Source organism: Antennarius striatus, chromosome 14 (assembly GCF_040054535.1).
Source record: "Antennarius striatus isolate MH-2024 chromosome 14, ASM4005453v1, whole genome shotgun sequence".
NCBI classification, from domain to species: Eukaryota; Metazoa; Chordata; class Actinopteri; order Lophiiformes; family Antennariidae; genus Antennarius; species Antennarius striatus.
The window spans coordinates 19,782,623-19,797,007 of record NC_090789.1 but is presented as its reverse complement, the minus strand read 5'-3'; the positions used below and the strand labels follow the sequence as shown (position 1 = coordinate 19,797,007).

The window sequence follows — 14,385 nt, the reverse complement described above, 5'->3', positions numbered from 1 at the left end:
TTGGCCACTTTATGGCTTAGGCATTCCAGTCAGACTGAGGTAGCTTTCTTTGGAGATGTGCAGTTTTTGGTTGGGTTAAGTAAAGACAGCCTGCTGATCAGGTCATAACCAGCGAGTCATCGGCGTACGGTGTTCACAAAGGCCCCGAGAAGAACTGAATGCAAAGCTCATGTTTCACGTCGCTGGGGGGGTTTCCTGAATCTGGTGTGAAGACCATCGTGCACATCTTCACGTGTAAGGTTTCCAGAGGACGTCATAGAAATAGAACATTTTGGTTAAGTATGAAAATCCTACTGGAACAGTGAGAATGTGACGCAGGTCATCTATTTTAAGACTTACTCCACGTGTGCTCATGCACAGGCAATGAAGGCAATAAACTTTGGTTTGAGGTAGGGGGGTAAGAGACGGGTGGGGCAGCAAAAACAAACACCTGTCCTGATCTGTACGGATTCTCTCATTGGTTTGTTGAGGCTAATTTCATTACATTAGCAGCAGGCATTGGTGTGACTGCATCTGACCGTCCAATCAGAGTACAGGTGGGAGGAGGCAGGGGGCAAGGGTCCTAGGATGCTAGCAGGCTGTAAGGGGCAGGAGGGGATGGGGGTGGGGTGGAGGGGGTGGGGGGTTAGCCAGTGCCCGTCCCAGGCAGACCAGACAAGTGCTCCTCGATGACAACCTGGCATTGTGTGGGACCGCCCACCTGCTAACAGGAAGTAGCACAACAGGAAGTGGACAGGAGAGAAGGAAATGTTAAGTTATTAACATGCAATCCAAATACTACATTATTATGAACAACAAACTTTAAAACAGTGAATTGAGGTACTAACCAATCAGATTTATGTGGTGCTGGAATGACCAGAAAAAGTCTCAACCGTGAAATGTCAGGCGGCTAAACTAGCAATGGGTCATAGATGGAGGAGGACATAATACTATGCAATTTCCTCCGGGATTAATAAAGTATCTATCTATCTATCTATCTATCTATCTATCTATCTATCTATCTATCTATCTATCTATCTATCTATCTATCTATCTATCTATCTATCTATCTATCTATCTATCTATCTATCTATCTATCTATCTATCTATCTATCTATCTATCTATCTATCTATCTATCTATGTGAGTGTCCGTCATTCACAGCAGTGTGTATCAGGTATTCATAGTTTAGTCAAAAATTAATCAGAAATTATTATCAGAAGAAATGGAGAAAACAATTCAGATCAGACCATTTGAAGTGGTTTGAGGCAATAAGATCAATATTAGACACGGACATCCAGTGTGACAACGTGTAATTTAAAAATGATGAAAATTTATTCTCTGTTAAATCATGAAATCGCTGTGATTGACAACAATTTGGGGACAACTGTTGGAACCCCCCGGACCAATCACTGCCAGGGTCGCCCCTGAAAACCCTCCAATGGATGAATAAGAACAGTTCAGGACTGAACCAAGATCCACAGCGATGGGGAAGTCTAATGCCACCTGAGGTTGATTATTATTATTACTATTATTATTATTATTATTATTATTATATTACTATTATTATTATTATTATTATTACTATTATTATTATTACTACTATTATTATTATTACTATTACTATTATTATTATTACTATTATTATTACTATTATTATTATTATTAATATTATTAATATTATTATTATTATTATTATTATTATTATTAGCACCAAAGGGAATTTAAAAGCTACATTTTCCTTTTTCTTGCATCGTCTTTTTTAAAGTTATGTTGCAGAACAGAAATACTTAAAAAAGATACACCTGTGAGAAACAAGCAAAGTTCATTCATTTTAAGCTTTAAGGAATGCAGATTTGCTTCATCAGAAAACTGTTTTTTCTTTTAATGTTGAGTAAATATCTGTGTCCAGATCCGTTAAAGACGATCAGCTGCACCTGATCGCTGCACAGACTTTGGCCGAGGTCCACCTACCTGAGGCGCTGCTCCATCTTTAGGGAGGCCGTTGTGTCCTGTGCTGTCCCTCGACCCCCCCCAGCTGTCCTGAGTGCCCTTACTGCAGAAGAGACTGTAACGGGACCAGACATGAACCGTAAAGAGGCGTTTGGATTGGGCTGTGAACTCGCTGGAGGGCGTGGCTCTTACCTGCGGCGATACCCAAACATGAGGAAGAGAACGCAGAAGATGATGCAGGCGGTGCCAATGTGGATCCCAATGACGATGCTGCCCAGAGAGGCCTCCCCGTCCCGGCACTGACACGGAGTGTCCCCCCCTACGGACGACCAGCACAGCCCCGAGTCAGCATCCATCAATATTATCTATCTATCTATCTATCTATCTATCTATCTATCTATCTATCTATCTATCTATCTATCTATCTATCTATCTATCTATCTATCTATCTATCTATCTATCTATCTATCTATCTATCTATCTATCTATCTATCTATCTATCTATCTATCTATCTATCTATCTATCTATCTATCTACCTATCTATCTATCTATCTATCTATCTATCTATCTATCTATCCATCCATCTATAATTTTGTACGTTGGGGTCCACCCTGTCGGTCTGGACCCGACCGTCTTTCATTCCCTTTGATTCGACCTTCCAGCCAATCTGTTGTTTTCTGCTCTTTAAATGAAGCTAAAAAGTAAATAAAGTCTGAATTTGAAGAAGTAAAAGTAAATATTTGTTGAGTTGGGGTTACTCCCACATGGCGCCGTGCTGTCAGGTGTGTTACGTGGCCGCTGGCCGTGGACTCCTCACCAGTAGCCGGGTGGCTGACTCCCTCCTCTGCCAGTGACACCAGTCTGTTGGAGCAGTCGCTCTCACCGTTCCCATTAAAGGCCACCAGTCTGACCTCAAACACTCCACCGGGTTCTGGAACGGAACAGAACCAGCGTTCAGTCGGTGTGGGGGGGTTAAGGGGGTTATCTTCTCCTAACATCAGCTGGGGGTTTGTTCTACCAGCAGCCCAGAGGGGCCACATGTGACCCCGATCCACTTTAACACTCAATCCTTCAGTTTACACCAGGTAAAAACTAAAACTACATGAAATAATTACACACATCAGGATGAAGGGTAGTCACAGGATAGAGTGATATAATGCTAAAGGAATAGCATGACTACCATCTACCTCCCACCCAACACTGATTGAATAACTCTAGACACACACTGGGGCCCCAGCAGGAGCCCTGAGGGGCCACCATGTGGAGACCTGAACCCCAGGAGGCTTCACGAGAAGTAAAGGAACCACGGACCCAGGTTGGTGAGGGTGTAGGCGTTGACATGGCAGGGCAGCTGGACCGGCCCCTGGAAGGCGGCGTGGGGGACCCTGCGGTAGGACAGCCTGAAGCCCTCAGCCTTGCCAGCTTTACTGGGGAGCTCCCACAGGACCTGCACACTGCTCACGTTCACCACCTTGGTGAAGAAGGTGGGCGGGGTTGGCACTGGAGGAGGAAGAGGGGAGAACCAGAGATGAGCTGATGATGGGTGAGAAAACGGTAATGTCCACCAGGGGGAGTAGAGAGCAGCGTTTAGCAGAACACGACCACAACATGAAGGAGTGCAGAACGAATCAACTAAACCATGAGGTCTTCTCAGAGGTCTGGTGTGATGTCCATCATTACCTCCACCCAGAGTGGTGGCCACCACGGTGTGGGACTGCTGGCTGGCCCCCAGGGGAGAGTAGGCCTTCAGGAACAGGGAGTAGGTGGTGGCTGGCTCCAGGTTGGTCACGTCGTGCCTGAAGGTTCCTTTACTGATGGCCTCCTGCAGCTCCAGGCCGTCTGGCTCTGGACAGACAGGATGGACAGGGTGAAGGGTGAAGAACAACCTGACCACAGAACGCTGCTGGAGGTCACGTGATGTTCTGGCAGTGTGTGATAATATATTTAAGACGTTCTCCTCTGGTCTCCCTCACCTCCAATCTTGCGGATGTGCAGGACGTATCCGATGATGTTCTCAGAGACGTTGGCCGGCGGTGGGTTCCAGACGATCTGCAGGGAGTTGGTGGACAGCCCGCTGGCCGTGACGCCCTCTGGTGGGCTGGGCAGGTCGGTGGCCCGAGCCACCGCCAGGCGGGCGCTGGCCTGGTTGGTGCCGGCGCTGTTCTCAGCGATGCACTGGTAGATGGCCTCGTCCTCCGAGGAGATCCGCGTCAGAGCCAGAGTGCTGCAGGGAGGAGACAGCGTCACCTGCTGGTGGTCCTCCACTGGAGGTCCACCAGCCTGACAGGAGCTTGGAGCCCCTCAGCGTCATGACGACCAGCTGACCCGTGTGTGATGTGATCATGTGACTGTCGACCAGCTGACTCTCGGGGTCCTACCTGTTGTTATTGGTCAGCTTGATGTTGTTTCCGGGCGTCAGGACCTTGCCGTTCTTCAGCCAGATGAGGTGGGGCTCTGGGACCCCCTGGGCCACACACGTGAACACAGCGCTGCCCCCTGCTGGTCTGGACACAGACTGCGGCCACTGGAGGAACTCTGGAGGAGCTGCAGGAGAGGCAGACGTTAGGGCATCTGAAGCTGGACCACGGAGGCTCCTGATTGGTCCAGTTTTATAGAACAGAGTGAACGGAGCGTCGACTCAACTCCAGCCTGTTTCTTTAAACGATGCTTTTGTTTATATGTAATAGCAAAAATCATCATTACCACATAGTCTGATTGGCTTTATTACAGAACCCAGAACACACACAGAAATCAATAGACCCCACCGTGCTGCCCCCCCAAGACAAGTTGCCCCATCCCCCCCCCCCCCACACACACACACACACATGCACTTCAGCCCACATTCAACGTCTCATTGATCCATTGACCTCAACTCCTGCTCTGACCCCACACCCCTGAGGTGGGGGGGGGATTACCAGAGGACGACATTCATCACTGCAGCCACACCTCTTTCTGCTCCGCCCACATTGATTGGAGTGTGTGTGTGTGTGTGTGTGTGTGTGTGTGTGTCCCAGAGGATTAGCTGTCCCAGCATCGTGTTAAATTGCCAGGCGTCCACAGCTCAGTTGGTCAGGTGATCCACAGCCGGTATTGATTAGTATTGACTAGTGATTGGGGTGAGCTTTGGTGACCTTTGGTGACCTTGAGTCTGAATGAGTACGACAGGCGTCTGACATCCATTCATTACAGCTTATCTGGAGGAGCTCCTGCTGGCGTAGGTGGGGTACCCTGGATGAAGCGCCGGGTGAGACAGACACCCAGTCCCTCACAGTGTAGTGGATTAACACACCGTGTGGCCAGGTGTTAGATACAGGTCATCGTCTTCTTCTTTTCTTGATCTCTTCTCCCTGTAACCTCACTCTTCCACTTGGGTCCCTCTCATTCACACACATGTACTCTGTCTTACTGTGGCTAACCTTCATTCCTCTCCTTTCCAGGACAAACCTCCACCTCTCTAGCTTCTCCTCCACCTGTTCCCTGCTCTCACTGCAGATCACAATGTCATCTGCAAACATCATAGTCCGTGGAGATTCCTGTCTAACCTGGTCTGTCAGCCTGTCCATCACCATAGCAACAAGAAGGGGCTCAGAGCTGATCCCTGATGCAGTCCCACCTCCACCTTGAACTCCTCTGTCACACCTACACACACCTCACCACTGTCTGACAGTCCTCATACATGTCCTGCACCGCTCTAACATACTTCTCTGCCACTCCAGACTTCCTCATACAATACCACAGTTCCTCTCTGGACACCCTGTCATCAGCTTTCTCCAGATCTACAAAAACACAATGCAGCTCCCTCTGGCCTTCTCTGTACTTCTCTATCAACATCCTCAAAGCAAATACTGCATCTGTAGTACTCTGTTTTGGCATGAAACCATACTGCTGCTCACAAATGTTCACTTCTGCCCTTAGTCTAGCTTCCACTACTCTCTCCCATAACTTCATTGTATGGCTCATCAGCTTTATTCCTCTGTAGTTGCCACAACTCTGCACATCTCCCTTGTTCTTAAAAATGGGCACCAGCACACTTCTCCTCCATTCCTCAGGCATCTTCTCACTATCTAAGATCCTGTTGAACAACCCAGTCAGAAACTCTACTGCCACCTCTCCTAGACACTTCCAAACCTCTACAGGTATATCATCAGGACCGACTGCCTTTCCACTCTTCATCCTCTTCAATGCCCTCCTCACTTCATCCTGACTAATCTTTGCTACATCCTGGTCCACAACAGTCACCTCTTCTAGTCTTTGTTCTCTCTCATTTTCCACGTTCATCAACTCTTCAAAGTACTCTTTCCATCTTCCCATCACACTACTGGCACCTGTCAATAGACTTCCATCCCTATCCTTAATCACCCTAACCTACTGCACGTCCTTCCCATCTCTGTCTCTCTGTCTTGCCAACCTGTATAGATCAGTCTCTCCCTCCTTACTGTCCAACCTAGCATACAAGTCATCATAAGCTTCTTGTTTGGCCTTTGCTACCTCTACCTTCACCTTACGCTGCATCTCCCTGTACTCCTGTCTACTCTCCTCAGTCCCACTCCTTCTTAGCTAACCTCTTAGATAAGAGTGTTGTCCTGCCTGTGTTGTACTACCTGTGTTGTACTGCCTGTTGTACTGCCTATTTACAGTGAGTCGTACTCCTGTCTACTCTCCTCAGTCCTCTCAGTGTCCCACTTCCTCTTAGCTAACCTCTTTCTCTGTATACACTCCTGTACCTCCTCATTCCACCACCGAGTCTCCTTATCTACTTTCCTTCCAGATGACACACCAAGTACTCTCCTTCCTGTCTCCCTGATCACATTAGCTGTAGTTGTCCAGTCATCTGGAAGCACCTCCTGACCACCCAGAGCCTGTCTTAACTCCTTCCTAAAAGTCATGCAACACTCTTCCTTTTTCAGCTTCCACCATTTCGTCTTCTGCTCTGCCTTTGCCCTCTTCATCTTCCTCACCACCAGAGTCATCCTACACACCACCATCCTATGCTGTTTGGCTACACTCTCACCTACCACTACTTTGCAGTCACTGATCTCCTTCAGGTTACACCGTCTACACCAGATGTAGTCTACCTGTGTGCTCCTACCACCACTCTTATAGGTCACCCTATGTTCCTGCCTCTTCTGGAAGAAAGTATTCACTACAGCCATTTCCATCCTTTTTGCAAAGTCAACTACCATCTGTCCTTCTGTGTTCCTCTCCTGGATACCAAACCTGCCCATCACATCCTCATCACCTCTGTTTCCTGCACCAACATGTCCATTGAAGTCTGCTCCAATGACAACTCTCTCACTTCTAGGCATGCTCTGCATCACTTCATCAAAGTCCAACCAGAATATCTCCTTCTCCTCCAGCTCACATCCTACCTGTGGAGCATACCCATTAACAACATTGAACATCACACCTTCTATTTCTAGCTTCAGACTCATCACTCTATCTGACACTCTTTTTACCTCCAGGACATTCCTAACAAACACCTCCTTCAAGATAACTCCTACTCCATTTCTCTTCCCATCTACACCATGATAGAACAACTTGAACCCTGCTCCTAAACTTCTAGCCTTGCTACCTTTCCACCTGGTCTCCTGGACACACAGTATGTCTACCTTCCTCCTCTGCATCATGTCAACCAACTCTCTACCTTTTCCTGTCATAGTTCCAATATTCAACGACTCTACTCTTAGTCCTATACTCTTGGTGTTCCTCTTCTCTCTCTTCCTACGAACACACTTTCCTCCTCTCCTTCTTCAACCAAGCTGTTAGATACTGGTACACTGATTTATATACTGGTACACTATGTTATATACTGGTACACTATGTTAGATACTGGTACACTATGTTAGATACTGGTACACTATGTTAGATACTGGTACACTATGTTAGATACTAGTACCGTATGTTAGATACTGGTACACTATGTTAGATACTGGTACACTATGTTAGATACTGGTACACTATGTTAGATACTGGTACACTATGTTAGATACTGGTACACTATGTTAGATACTGGTACACTATGTTAGATACTAGTACCGTATGTTAGATACTGGTACACTATGTTAGATACTGGTACACTATGTTAGATACTGGTACACTATGTTAGATACTGGTACACTATGTTAGATACTGGTACACTATGTTAGATACTAGTACCGTATGTTAGATACTGGTACACTATGATAGATACTGGTACACTATGTTAGATACTGGTACACTATGTTAGATACTGGTACACTATGTTAGATACTAGTACCGTATGTTAGATACTGGTACACTATGTTAGATACTGGTACACTATGTTAGATACTGGTACACTATATTAGATACTGGTACACTATGTTAGATACTGGTACACTATGTTAGATACTGGTACACTATGTTAGATACTAGTACCGTATGTTAGATACTGGTACACTATGTTAGATACTGGTACACTATGTTAGATACTGGTACACTATGTTAGATACTGGTACACTATGTTAGATACTGGTACACTATGTTAGATACTGGTACACTATGTTAGATACTGGTACACTATGTTAAATACTGGTACACTATGTTAGATACTGGTACACTATGTTAGATACTGGTACACTATGTTAGATACTGGTACACTATGTTAGACACTGGTACACTATGTTAGACACTGGTACACTATGTTAGATACTGGTACACTATGTTAGATACTGGTACACTATGTTAGATACTGGTACACTATGTTAGATACTGGTACACTATGTTAGATACTGGTACACTATGTTAGATACTGGTACACTATGTTAGATACTGGTACACTATGTTAGATACTGGTACACTATGTTAGATACTGGTACCCTACGAACAGAGATCAGACTAAACTCTGGGTGTTCTCTCTGGGGGGCGTTCAGGAACCCTGGATCTGCAGGACAAAAGACGTTCGTCTCATCTCTGATGGGACGGGTGGACAAAGCGCGGGTGGGGGAGCGTCCTCCAACATGGCTGCCCTTCTTTGTGTCTTTTCCCATAGACAGACCCCCCCCCCATTGCTGGGACACTATCCATCTTCCTACATTACATAATTAGCCCTGAGACCACATCTCCTTATCTGCCCCCTCCCTCACACAAACGCCCTGAATCCTTCTGTCAAGGTTAGGGGTCAGGGGTGCAAGGTTGAAGGTCAATCCTCTCCCCCCTCACTCCCTCTGCATCCCCCACCTGCCCCTCCACCCCCACCCGTCTGGTCGGGTTTCACTTTGTCTTTTGTCCGTTTTCCTCTTTGTCCTTCAGTCTTGACCTTGACTGGATTGTCATTTGGGTTGCTACGGTAACAAAAATGAAGTTTCTAAACATTTTATTCATCCAGTCACTCCTTCAAACCTTTATTGAAAATGTTCAGACAAACAGAAGTTCAAATTTCCGGGGAAAAATGTTTCTTGAGAGGAAGGAAGTATTTAATAGTGTATGTGTGTGTGTGTGTGTGTGTGTGTGTGTGTGTGTGTGTGTGTGTGTGTGTGTGTGTGTGTGTGTGTGTGTGTGTGTGTGTGTGTGTGTGTGTGTGTGTGTGTGTGGACTGGGTGTCCAATAGGAGAGCGGTTCTGACCCGTCACATTGTCTCTGATCCTTCACACACTAATAAATGTGTGTGTGTTCACCTCAGAGACTCTTCATGTCGCTGCCTGACACACACATGAAGACTGAACGACACCAGTGGGGGGGTTGGGGGGGGCAAACACTGAAAGCCTTTGTTCTGTCAACCCCCCAATGAGAGAAGCTGATCAATACATGAATCTATTAGATCAGATTCAACTGAAGGAGAAGAGAGAGTATTGATCCAGAGGAACTGGAGGGAGGGAGGGAGGGAGGGAGGGAGGGATGATGGATGGATGATGGATGGATGGATGGATGATGGATGGATGATGGATAGATGGATGGATGGATGGATGGATGGATGGATGATGGATGGATGGATGGATGGATGATGGATGGATGGATGGATGATGGATGATGGATGGATATCTGATGCTTTGTTTCCCTCCTCCTCCTAAGCTGCTCTGTGATGTCATTACATTTGCTTCACCTGAGTCAGGTGTGTGTGGGCGGAGCCACAACATGAACAAACGTGTGAAGTTCAACTTAAATCTGGATCCGGATCCACATCTGTTCACATCCCGTCTGTCTGCACATCTGAATCAGAACCTCTGACATCACAGGAAGTCATCATCAGCTGGGAGGGGATGCTGTGAGAATGTGTGTGTGTTACCACACGATATCACACACACACACACACACACACACACACACACACACACACACACACACACACACACACACACACACACACACACACACACACACACACAGATCTACAGGCTCAGGCTAGCAGGCTTTCACACTGTTCTTCACAGACGGTCGATGCACACAGCCTTAGTGCTCCTTGTTGCTTAGCAACGGAGTGTAAACCTGATCACCTGACGGAGGGGGGGGCACCAGTCACAATCAGGTGTGAACGTGTGTGTGTGTCTCCACAGGGGGAACCCCACCCGGTTCAGCCTGCAGAGCAGACCCAGGTGCATTCTGGGTAAAACGTGGAGCAGCTGAACCACCAGGCTGTGGGTCACATCCCTCCCCGTCTCTACACCCACACAGACTGGGTCTGTGCTCTGATTGGCTCAGGGGTCCAGCCAACCAGAACACGGCGGTGGTCCCCAGCGGTCTGTGCTTACTGGTCCCAGTGCTCCCAGACTGTGTTTGTTCGGTTTGGGCCCTGGCGTTGTGGGAGGAGCTTGGTTTGGGCCCTGGCGTTGTGGGAGGAGCTTGTTCTCTTACCTTGCACCACCAGCCGCCCCAGGGCGGTGCGTCTCATCCGGGTGCCGGGCCGGTTGGCGGCGCACACGTAGACGCCGGAGTGCTGCAGGGACACGTCTGAGATCATCAGGTTCCCCGTCCCCAGAACCTGGATGCCCTCCACGCCGATGGAGCGCCCGTCTGGAGACACAACAAACAGGGGGGGTTAGCGACGGCGTCGCGCTGACAACCCCCCCCCCCCGAGAGCCCCGGCGGTACCGAGGCGGCTCCAGGACACGATGGGCCGGGGGTTCCCCGTGGCGATGCACTCCAGGATGGCGGTCTGGTGGACGGTCAGGGTCAAGTTCTGGGGGCCCGACAGGATGACGGGTTCCCTGTAGAGCCTGGGGGCGCCACCTAGAGGACGGAGGGGGACAGTGAGCATGGATCAAACAGAAAACACCCAGACAAGGGCTCCTGGCTGGACGTCTGGACGTGTGGAGGTGTGGACGAGTGGACGACTTGACTTGTGGACGTGTGGACGTGTGGACATGTTGACGTGTTGACGTGTGGACGTCTCACCCGTGATGTTGAGCGTGGCCTCCTGGCTGTAGCGTGTGTTAGCCGTGTTCACAGCCACACAGCGGAACACGCCCCCGTCCAGACGCCTCACGCCCGTCACCTGCAGCACGCCCTTTGGCAGGAGGGTGTACCTGGACAGGAAGCAGAGGTCAGAGTGTGTGTGTGTGTGTGTGTGTGTGTGTGTGTGTGTGTGTGTGTGTGTGTGTGTGTGTGTGTGTGTGTGTGTGTGTGTGTGTGTGTTACCTGGTGTCACTGGTGTTGAGTGGGACCCGGTTCCTCTCCCAGGTGATGGTGGCCTCAGGAACCCCGTGGATCTCACACTGGAAGCGGGCCACGCCCCCCTCGTCCACCGTCATGGACGCCGGGTGTGTGTGGAACTTAGGAAGGGCTGAGGAGCAGAACACACGTGAAGAGGAATGGAACCACACCCTCAGGGGATCACAACACGTCTGTGGAAATCACTGGAATGATGTCACTACACTGTGATGTCACTACACTGTGATGTCACTACACTGTGATGTCACTACACTGTGATGTCACTACACTGTGTTGTCACTACACTGTGATGTCACTACACTGTGATGTCACTACACTGTGATGTCACTACATTATGATGTCACCACACTATGATGTCACTACACTGTGATGTCACTACACTGTGATGTCACTACACTGTGATGTCACTACACTGTGATGTCACTACATTATGATGTCACCACACTATGATGTCACTACACTGTGATGTCACTACACTGTGATGTCACTACACTGTGATGTCACTACACTGTGATGTCACTACACTGTGTTGTCACTACACTGTGATGTCACTACACTGTGATGTCACTACACTATGATGTCACTACACTATGATGTCACTACACTATGATGTCACTACACTGATGTCACAGAATGGTAAGTCACCAGACGAGCAAAATACATGACTGGCTTCATCACAGTAACACACACACACACACACACACACACACACACACACACACACACACACACACACACACACACAGACATACACACACAGACATACACACACACACACACACACACACACACACACACACACACACACACACACACACACACACACACACACACACACACACACACACACACACAGACATACACACACACACACACACACACACACTCATGCTGAGCCCCAATCAATAAGTTTATTTGAAAACAGAGGGGAATACCAATAAGAGTGTTACCATGGTAACTGATTGGATTGAAGAACGACCCCCCGCAACAGAATTCTTCAGGATTACCCATCATCTGGGTAAGGTGTGTATGTGTGTGTGTGTGTGTGTGTGTGTGTGTGTGTGTGTGTGTCTGTGTGTCTGTGTGTGTGTGTGTGTGTGTGTGTGTGTGTGTGTGTGTGTGTGTGTGTGTGTGTGTGTGTGTGTCTGTGTGTCTGTGTGTGTGTGTGTGTGTGTGTGTGTGTGTGTGTGTGTGTGTGTGTGTGTGTGTGTGTGTCTGTGTGTCTGTGTGTCTGTGTGTGTGTGTGTGTGTGTGTGTGTGTGTGTGTGTACAGTGGTTACATGTAGTGTAATTGATGGTCTCCATAATGAGAACCTGGTGTGTTCCTGTAACAAAGGCTGGAGGGCCTGGGGGGGGTTCAGGTTGACACGTCTGGTCTGGGGGGGTTCACCGTGTGGAGATTCAGTTATAGCAGTACATCCCTCACCCTCACAGGATTGTGGGTAACGTGGAGACATAGAGATTAGAATGTCTGAGAAAATGTCTTCATGTAAATCACACACACAGACACACACACACACACACACACACACACACACACACACACACACACACACACACACACACACACACACACACACACACACACACACACACACACACACACACACACGACTGGTAACACTCACATGCCAGCAGGACTCTGGCCTTGCGGCTGACCAGTAGGCCGTACTGGTTCTGGGCGGTGCAGTCGTACTCGCCCACATCGCCGTCGCCCCCCTCTCTGCGTTTCTGGAAGTTCTGGATGAACAGCGTCCCATTGGCCAGAACCCGGACCTGTGGGCTTGTGGGTAAAGGAAGTCCGTTCTTCCGCCAGGTGACCATGATGGGTTTGTCGCCCTGGACCTGGCAGTCCAACATGAGTGGGCGTTCCCTCACCGCGATGACATCACTGGGCTCCAGGAGGAAAGACAGCTCTGACGCCAGACACGCACCTGCACACGGGAGGAAGACAGGTGAACGTGAGACAGGCCGGACATCAGACCCACTAGCAGACAGACAGAACCGGAGAACCCCCGCAGCTGATGGAAATACTGAGGTATCAAACCGAGTTCCACGTTGTCCCACATACCAACTCCCTACAGCCTGAGTTACTTTCCTCAGGTCCTCTCCAGTGTCTGTTCATCTGTGTATTACTACACTTCTATGTAGTTTGGTGATATATTGCTGCTTTGTGATGGTAATTTGCTCAATGCCTTCAGAGATCTCCTGAAGATTGATTTAAGCTTCTTGTTATTGCTGAGATCTTTTGTTGGATTTTGTCATAAAACCATATGAGCCGCAAAAATTCCATTCCATGGTTCCAGGGACAATAATGCAAGAGGAGGCTTCAGGGGCAGACACCCAGCCTCAGGAACCCACCAACCCAACGGAGAGACAACCTTCCAAAAACAGTTCCGTTTGACTGATGGCACGTTAGAGCTGCTGACTATAATGTGTTGACTGAATGCCAGCAAGCCAAGCAGCCAGAGAGGGCAGGGGCAACACAAAGACCCGGGGAAGGAAACACTGGCCGGGGTTCCTGGGGTCATTTTAGGAGTCTCTCCTTTGAAGCAGAGGCTAATGGTGACAATAGTGTTGTGACAATGCTCATTTACACCCAACCCGCAGTAATCTCTCTAAAAACAGTCCCGTTGGCCACCCTACACCCGGGGGCACCATCTGCCCCTTCTTATATATCCCCTACACCCCTCCCATGTCTCCCGGTCCTTTCATACCCATATCTGAGGTGACTTTCCCATGCTACCAGAGCGCTCTCATAACCTTTGTTCGCTCCCCTCCTTGACCTTGGCAACAATTGTGGTCTCCCCCATCTTTTTGGGTGTTAAT

General features: G+C 48.5%; 1 protein-coding gene across 1 annotated transcript; it reads right to left on the bottom strand.

Annotated features, from left to right (window-relative positions):
- Positions 1–625: 625 nt before the first annotated feature.
- Positions 626–13,625, bottom strand: si:ch211-57n23.4 (immunoglobulin superfamily DCC subclass member 3). The gene is made up of 14 exons (XM_068332323.1): positions 13,604–13,625; positions 13,185–13,490; positions 11,524–11,668; positions 11,281–11,411; positions 10,978–11,115; positions 10,741–10,899; positions 4,311–4,476; positions 3,906–4,156; positions 3,613–3,777; positions 3,244–3,432; positions 2,750–2,863; positions 2,124–2,250; positions 1,953–2,046; positions 626–700 (listed from the first exon to the last, which is right to left on the bottom strand). Exons 1-14 carry the CDS (start codon positions 13,623–13,625, stop codon positions 626–628), a joined length of 2,082 nt encoding a protein of 693 aa, XP_068188424.1.
- Between the last annotated feature and the right edge of the window lie 760 nt (positions 13,626–14,385).